The 8650-nt window shown below is 44.4% G+C and overlaps 1 protein-coding gene and 1 long non-coding RNA gene across 3 annotated transcripts in view; one reads left to right on the top strand and one right to left on the bottom strand.

The window, feature by feature from the left end:
- RRN3 (RRN3 homolog, RNA polymerase I transcription factor) overlaps window positions 1-850 on the bottom strand; it is a 31122-nt gene extending 30272 nt beyond the window's left edge. Inside the window, exon 1 of the mRNA XM_069086329.1 lies at window positions 671-850. Within this exon, the coding sequence (XP_068942430.1) occupies window positions 671-789 (119 nt within the window). The 5' untranslated portion in view covers window positions 790-850. The remainder of the gene's footprint in view (window positions 1-670) is intronic.
- Window positions 851-971: 121 nt separating this feature from the next.
- LOC138159958 (uncharacterized) overlaps window positions 972-8650 on the top strand; it is a 61193-nt gene continuing 53514 nt past the window's right edge. For both annotated transcript variants that reach the window (XR_011168026.1, XR_011168023.1), the window contains exons 1-2: window positions 972-1383; window positions 6057-6186. This is a non-coding gene — a long non-coding RNA (uncharacterized lncRNA). The remainder of the gene's footprint in view (window positions 1384-6056; window positions 6187-8650) is intronic.

Raw genomic sequence — 8650 nt, 5'->3', positions numbered from 1 at the left:
AGGTTTTTGTGTGTGTTAAGTGTCTGAGGCCGGATTTGAACTCAGGCTGGTGCTCTATTCACTGCACCACCTAGCCGCCCTATATTAAATACTATGGCACAGCAAATACAGACAAAAATATTCTCCAAGCTGAACCGCTATCTGTAAAACGTGGGGGCATTGCTTAATATTATTATGCATACGCACACGTGTATAAACCTGTACATGTTGTCTCCCAGACAGACTCTCAAGTTCGTTGCGGGAATACGGCCTCTTTCACTTTCATCTTTGTATGCCCGGCGCCCGGCGCAGTGACCGGGACACGGCAGGAGCTCAATCGATGCCTTTTGGTTCCAGAGCGATCCCTGGCCTTTTCAGGGATCGGACGCGGATGCGCGCGGCGGGGAAACAGGGTCGCCAGGACCGGTCACGAGAGAAGCCACGACACCGGGCGTCAGGGGCTAGCCAAGGCCGGGCGCCCTCGCGCCGTGGAAGGGGAAACTCCGGGGAGGCGGCCTGCAGGCCAGCCCCCAGATCCGGAGCCCCGGAGCTCCCTCCCCGATCCAAAGTCTCCCCTTTCACCCGCAGGTCCCGTCAGGCTCGGCCCGGCGCCCTACACGGACCTCCCCGCCATCCGGGCCTAGCGGGTCACCCCGCCAGGCGGGAAGGACGGCGGACCCCACGCCCTTACCCAGTCCTCGAAGCTCCCGGAGCCTGGACGGCGGAGCCCGGGGCTGGCCCGGCGGCGGCGGCGGCGGCGGCGGCGGTCTGGTCTCTGGGAAGCCGCGTGTGGAGCAGCGGGGCCGCCATGAGAACAGCTGAGCGACGCGACTGTTTGCCCCGGAAGTGGTGTGCGGCGGGTCGCGGCCCGAACTCGGAACTAGACTGGCTAAGCTCCGCCCCCTCCACGTGCGCCCGGCCAGGGCCTGAGAGAGACTGCCATCTTCCGGGCCAGAGCGGCCGGCACACCTCGGCTCGGCCCGCCCCGCCCTTAGAGGCTTGGGCAGGCCCGCGCGATTCGGGTGGGTGGGACGGCTGGGCTGGGGGCGGGGCGCCCCTGGGAAGCTGCTCCTCACCTCCAGGAGCGGCCCGGACAAACTAAGTCCTCGGAAGGGAGTCCGGCAGCACAGCCGGAAAACCCGCCCAGATCTAAAACCAGGCCAGCCTCCTCGTTTTTCTGATGAGGACGCTGAGGCTCAGGGTGCTTAAGTGACTGGCACGGGGATTTAACTACATGAGTGCGATCCAACCCTTTCGTTTTGCGAGGCCCAGGGTGTTTAAATCGTGCGATGCATAACGAGCGGAAAACACTGAGGCTCCCCTCCCCCCAAAACCGCCACCACCAAGCCCGAGCCCGCTTGACTGGAGAAAATGTGTCTGTCCTTCCTTGGCAGAGATGGCGCGGTAGGAGGGCGTGGAACGCTGCCGGGGTGTTTTGTTCAGTTTTGCTGTCTAGACTTTTAGCTGTTTTTAAATAATGTTACTACAAAGGGTAGTTAGCTGGGTAGGAGAGTTCATGACGGAGGAGGGACACATTTGGAAAGAAAGGGGATGTAAACACAAAATAAACCAACAATCTTGGAAAAGAACAGCAACAAAAAATTAACCCTAAGCCAGAAAAGTGTCCTTGCTTGTATTGTGACGTGGAAACGAAGGCACCATCGGGGCAGTCCTGAACTGGGACATTGGAGGGAGAATTACGTTGTTTGGGGATGCAGGCACCAACTAGAAGGGTACTGTACCAGCCTCAGCTATTTACAACTTTGGTGCTCCATAGCAACCTTCAATTCCATCAGGGCGAAATGCTTGATAGGGTTTGGGGCAAGATGTTTTCAAGTAAAAGGGGAGGGGGGGAATAAACAAGCCTTTTGGGTATTATCTGTAAGAGAATGATCAGTGGAGATCAGTACTTCTCAAACTTTTTTGATCTCAGGACCTTTTAAAAATTGAGGCCCTTCCCAAAGAGCTTTTATTTATGAGGATTATATCTATTAATGCTCTTTTAGGAATAAAGAAATAAACACATTATTATGCAACTAGTTTTGACCTAGCAGAACCCTGGAGCACACTTTAAAACCATTGGCTCCGAGAAAGCCTATGGAACCTGCCAACATCTTTTATTTATACAATCTGTGCTTTACTGGTCGAATGCTCGAGGTGGGCTATCCATGTGCAATGTCTCCCCTTCCATTCACTGAGAACATCCTAGTCATTAAAGATAATGTTACACTCTCTTGGGGAGAAGGTATCGGACTAACTGGAAAGCATATTAATTTAGAAGGACCATTGTATGAAAATAACCCAATCTTAGCTGCACTTCTTAACTGTGTAGTCTTATGCAAGTCACTTAACCTTTTTTTCTTTTTTTGGGGGGGGAGGAAGGCAGGGCAAGTGGGGTTAAGTGACTTGCCCAAGGTCACACACTAGTTTTGTGTTAGTGTCTGAGGTAGGATTTGAACTCAGGTCCTCCTGACTCCAGGGCCAGTGCTCTACTCACTGCACCACCTAGCCGCCCCAAATCACTTAATCTCACTAAATCTCAGGTTTGTTTTTTCATTTGTCAAATGGGAATATAAAGACCTACTTCTCAGGAATGTTAGAATTAAAAGGAATAATTTATGGAAAGTAATCAGTAAATTATAATTCACATTAATGTAGAGGTTTAAGATGCTCCCATCACAAAAGCTCTATGAGATAGATCTATGAGATAGATTTCTTTTGTCAGTCAATGTACATTTATGTACCTAAAATGTTCCAAAGGGTATGCTAAGCACTGCGTATTCAAAGAAAGGCAAAAAAAAAAAAATCTCTTCTCTCATGAAGCTCACAGTTTAACAATGGAGTTAACAGGTGAAGGACTATGTACAAACAAGATACAGACAGGATAAATTGGAGATAATCAACAGAGGGAAGGCACTAGAATTAAATGGAATTGGGAAAGACTTCCTTTAGAATATGGTTTTTTTTTCATTTTTTTTTTATCAAATGCTTTATTGACTTCTAGTTTACATCATTCATTTCCACAATATTTTGGAAATTTGGGTTACAAATTTTTTCCCTGTTTTTCCCCCACCCAGCTCCCCAAAGAGTGATCCTGCTGAATATCCCCTACTCCAATCTGCTCTATCCCATATCTTCCCCCATCCCTGCTCCGATTTTCTGGTAGGGCATGGTCAATCTCTATGCCCCAGTGCCAGTATATCTTATTTCCCAGTTACATGTAAAATACTATTAATAATAGCATACACACACATATTAAACATTTGATTTTAAAGCTTTGAATTCCAGATTCATTCCCTTCCTCCCCTGTCACCCACCCTTACTGGGAAGATAAGCAATTCAATATAGTTTGTACATGTGTAACTATGCAAAACATTTCCATAGTGGATATATTTTAAAAGACTGACTATATTTCCCTCCATCCTATCCCACCTCCCACTTATTCTATTCTCTACTTTGATCCTGTCCCTTTTCAGAAGTGGGTGCTTCCAACTTCCCTCTCCCCCCAGCCTGCCCTCCCATCATCCCTCCTCTCATCCCCTTTCCCCCTACTCTCCTAGGGTGAGATACCCTATTTAGTGTATATGTCATTCCCTCCCTAAGCCAAATTCAATGAGAATAAGGCTGACCCATTCCCTTTTGCCTTCCTGTTCTTCCCCTCCATTGTAGCTGTTTTCCTTTGCCTCTTCTATATGAGATAGTTTACCCCCATTCTGTCTCTCCCCATCTCCTTTCATTATATTCCTCTCTAACCTCTTAATTTCACCTTTTAAGTATCATCCCTTCCTATTAAATTGGTCCTGTGCCCTCTGTCTGTATACCTGTACCCATATATACACACACTCACATATGTGTTCATATGCCCATATACCCTCCTATATAAACATATATGTATGTATACATATATAGAGAGAGAGATATATAGATATGTACAATTCTATTCCCTTCAACTAATCTCATACTGAGAAAAGATTCACAAGTTACAATTATTGTTTTTCCATGTAGGAATGTTAATAGTTCAACTTTGATAAGTTCCTTATCATTTCTTTTCCCTATTTACCAAAAGGTAAAGCATGCTTCTCTTGCTTCTTGTATCTGAATGTCAAATGTTCTATTCAACTCTGGTTTTTTCAGCAAGAATGCTTGAAAGTCCTCTATTCCATTGAATGACCATATTTTTCCCTGAAACATGATACTCAGTTTTGCTGGGTAGGTGATTCTTGGTTTTAATCCCATCTCCTTTGACCTATGCAATATCATATTCCAAGCCTTTGATCCCTCAGTGTAGAAGCTGACAGATCCTGTGTTATCCTGATTGTGTTTCCACAATATTAAAATTGTTTCTTCCTGGCTACTTGTAATATTCTCTCCTTGATCTGGGAATTTTGGAACCTGGCTGTAATATTCCTAGGAGTTTTCTTTTTGGGATCTTTTTCAGGAGGTGATTGGTGGATTCTTTCAACTTCTATTTTGCCCTCTGGTTCTAAAACATCAGGGCAGTTTTCCTTGAGAATTTCTTGAAGGATGATTTCTAGGTTCTTTTTTTGATCATGGCTTTCAGGTAGTCCAATAATTTTTATATTATCTCTCTTGGATCTATTTTCCAGGTCAGTGGTTTTTCCAATGAGATATTTCACATTGCCTTCTATTTTTTTCATTTGTTTGGATCTGTTTAATAGTATCTTGATTTCTCATAAAGTCACTAGCTTCCATTTGCTCCAATATAATTCTGAAGGAATGATTCTCTTCAGTGAGCTTTTGAGATTCTTTTTCCATCTGGCAAATTTGGCTTTTTAAGGCATTCTTCTCCTCATTGGCTTTTTGAGCCTTTTTTTTTTTTTAAAGCAATTGGGGTTAAGTAACTTGCTCAAGGTTACATGGCCAGTTATTTCTGGGTGTGGTGCTAAGTATCTGAGCCCAGATTCGATCCCCAGGTCATCCCGACACTGGAGCCAGTGATCTTATTCGCTGAGCCACCTGGCCGCTTTTTGGGCCTCTTTTGCCACTTGAGTTAGTCTATTTTTTAAGGTGTTATTTTATTCAGTCAGGTTGTTGACTCTCTTTTCATGATTTTCTTGCATTGTTCTCATTTCTCTTCCCAGTTTTTTCTCCACTTCTCTTATTTGATTTTCAAAATCCTTCTTAAGGTCCTCTATGGCCTGTAACCAGCTTGTATTTTTCTTGGAAGCTTCTGGTGCAGGAGTTCTGACTTCACTGTCTTCCTCCTGTTCCATGCTTTGATCCTTTTTGTTCCCAAAATAGCAGTTTAAAGTTGGGTCGCTCTGCTTGCTTTGCTTCTCTTGTTTGCTCATGTTGCCACTCAATTACTTGACTTTTGAGCTTTTTGCCACAGTAGGACTCTGCTTCCAGGGAGGAGAGCTTTGTCCCAAATTGCTGGGGTTTTTTCAGCTGCTAGAGCTGTTAGTTGGGTGCCCTCTCTGAAGCCTCCACACGCTCTGGCAACACACACCCCAGGTCCTCCACCCTAGACTACAATCCAGATCCAAGCAGATTAAAGCAAGAGCGATTACCCCTCAGACTAGTGCTTGGTCCCCCTACAATCTGCAGGCCAGGAGTTGAAGTTGCCATGTGGTGGCGGCTGCATGGCCTCTGTGCCTCAGCAGCTTCTTCCTCCAGGGGATAAAAGGCCAGACTGCACTCGCAAACTACCAGATCCCAAAGTCCACACTGCACTGACCTCTCACTTTGTCCTTAGTATCTATGGGTTGATAATTCTGAAAACCGCCACAGCTGCTGGTGATCTGAAGTCCCTCCAGCCGACAGCTGGTCAGCCCGCCCTGAGGTGAAAACCTCGGGCTCGCTTGGGGCTGGGATTGGCTCCCAGAGTGCTGTGCTGGCTGCTTCCTGCCAGCCTGCTGGGCTCTCCTCAGCAGGAGGTTAGCTTCTCTGTGTCATTTTGTGGGTTCTGTAGCTCCAAAGTTTGTCTAGAGTAATTTTTTACATGAATTGGAGGAGGTGGAAGCCAGAGCCCCAAGAAAGTCCTGTTTCTACTCTGCCATCTTGACTCCGCCAGGATATGGGCTTTTTAAAAAAATTCAATTTTATTTTATTTTTAGATCTGAATTCTCTCCCTCCCAAGTGCCCCTCTGCCTTTCATTGAGAAAGCAAGAAAAACCAAACCATTACAAATATGTCCATGTGGATACTTCCATCTGCACTCTGAATCCATCACCTCTCCAACAGGAGGTAGGTAGCATGTTTTTATCATGAGTACTCTGTAACTATGGAACAATGTATTGATTAGAGCTCTTAAAATACACAGTTGTTTGTCTTTACAGCATTATTGTTATTGTATAAATTATTCACTTGGTTCAGCCCAATTGGGTTTTTAACTGGGACTTTTAAGAAATTCTGGTTGCTTCCCAGTGAGAAAAATCGCTTGACTGATGCACATCAGCAACAATTTATAATCTTAGTTTGCCTAGAGGCCCGGAGAGAGACAGAGACAGAGATATTAAGTAACTTGCTCTGGCCCACCTAGCTACTGTCTGTCAGAAGCAAGACTTGAAGTCTTCCTAACTTCAAGGCCAATCCTCCTATATACTATACTATAATGTCTCTGTGTAAATATTGTCCCCCTTTTCCAAATGAAGAAACAGGCTCAGAGAGAGGTTGTGATTGCCTACGTCACATTTTAGCTTAGATTCCTGCATATGGGTATACCGTATGACCCTTGGCACACTTGGGTCCAGGCAGCCTCCCAAACTGACTTGGGCTGCCTTCCTTATTGTTGTTTCAGTTGTGTTTGACCATTTGTGACTCCATTTGGAGTATTCTTGGCAAAGACTGGTTTACCATTTCCTTCTCCAGTGGATTCATTTTGTCAGTCAGTTGACAGCTAGGAAGTCTTTGAGACTGAATTTGAACTCAGGTTTTCTTAACTTTAGACCCATAAACAGCTTTTAACCCTTTAAGTCTGGGGAAAGGCAGTATGTCACTATATAGTAATTATCCAGGTTGGGAGGGGTGAATAATATCTACGTTGCTTAGTGTCCTTCTCCTTGAGTGACCTTTCTGATCCAGGTGTGATTGTTGTTCAGTGATTTTAGTCATATCTTACTCTTCCTGACCCCTTTTGGGGTTTTCCTGGCAGAGATACTAGTTTGCCATCTCTTCCTTCAGCTCATTTTAACAGAGGAGGAAACTAAGACAAACAGGGTTAAATGACTTACCCAGAGGCTCACAGTTATTAAGTGTCTGAGGCCAGATTTTCACTCAGAAAGATGAATCTTCCTGACTCCCACACAAGCACTCTGACCATCCATCACCTACCTTCCCCACCGCCTGCCTGGCCCTATACCTAGCTACCTCATGGTATGGTGAGGAATACCAAATGTTTGTAGTTTCTCTTTTTGCCATGAGAGGGAGCTTAGCCTATTATTTGTTCATTCTGGGTTTTTTTTTTTTTTTCTGTCATGTCTAACTCTTCGTTTACCCCCATAGGGTTTTCTTAGCAAAGATACTGAAGTGGTTTGCCATTTCCTTCTCCAAATGAAGAAACTGAGGCAAAGAGGGTTAAGTGATTTGCCCAGGTTCACACAGCTAGTAAGTATATGAGGCTAGATTTGACCTCAAGAAGATGAGTCTTCCTGACTCGAGGTCTTACACTCTATCTACCATGCTACCTAGCTGCCTTCATCTCACTGCCTAAATTGTTCCTAGACTGTCCCCCCACTTCCATAGCCACCAAGCTGCAGGTAGGCTAGTTCATACTTTAACTAGGGTACGATAAAAGAATAGACCTCAAAATATCAGAAATTTGGAATCTGTGGTTAGAAGTGTTCTTCCCTGAACGTGGAATCTCCTTCTCTCAGTCAGTAAGTCCATAAATCTACAGGACTTAGGTTCTCACTATACACAAAGTTTATTGAACGTAGCAAAAGTAAAAGGGGGAAAATGTTGTGTTCCTACATGGAGCCATCCATTTCCAACATCTTCCCAACATCTCCTGTTTATCTTCCCAGCACTTTCAGAGTTCAGGGGAACAGTTCCAAAATACCCCATTCAGTCATAGAGTGACCAAAGGAATACCGCATGTCTAGGGTTCCATCTCAGGGTCAGAGAATCAAGGGAAGCGGGTGAGAAGTAGAGTGAGAAACAGACCTCTCCACTTCACTCACTTACATAGCTACCAATCTCACTCCAGGTTATGACTCTTCTAAGCAGCACTGATTTCAGAAGTTTTGCTTTCAGGGGAACCTTGGTCATGATCTTGGTTCTTTCTTTATTGGTTCCAAACATAGGCAGACTGAGTCTTGACCTCCAACTGTCATAACCCAGCAATCCCACTCCTCATACCAGGTGCTGGAACTTACCTAGAAAGAAGGATGTTTGGTTTTCAGTCAAAATAAGGAAGAGGACACCAGACCCAGAATATGTCTATATCTATACCTATATCAATATCAATATCTGTATCTATATCTACAATCAATATCTATACCCATACCTATATCTATGTCTAATCTATATCTATATCTGTGCCTATATCTATATCTAATCTATACCTATATGTATATCTATACCTAATTTATATCTGTATCTGTATCTATATCTGTACCTATATCTAATCTATATATCTATATTTATACCTATATCTATATCCGTATCTATCTATCTATCTATCTATCTATCTATCTATCTATCTATCTAT

Source organism: Petaurus breviceps, unplaced genomic scaffold (genome assembly GCF_028583685.1).
Source record: "Petaurus breviceps papuanus isolate PSGF00001 unplaced genomic scaffold, PetGlider_PUasm1.0 118, whole genome shotgun sequence".
NCBI lineage: Eukaryota > Metazoa > Chordata > Mammalia > Diprotodontia > Petauridae > Petaurus > Petaurus breviceps.
The sequence above is the reverse complement of the archived record's forward strand: the minus strand, read 5'-3'. Positions and strand labels throughout refer to the sequence as shown.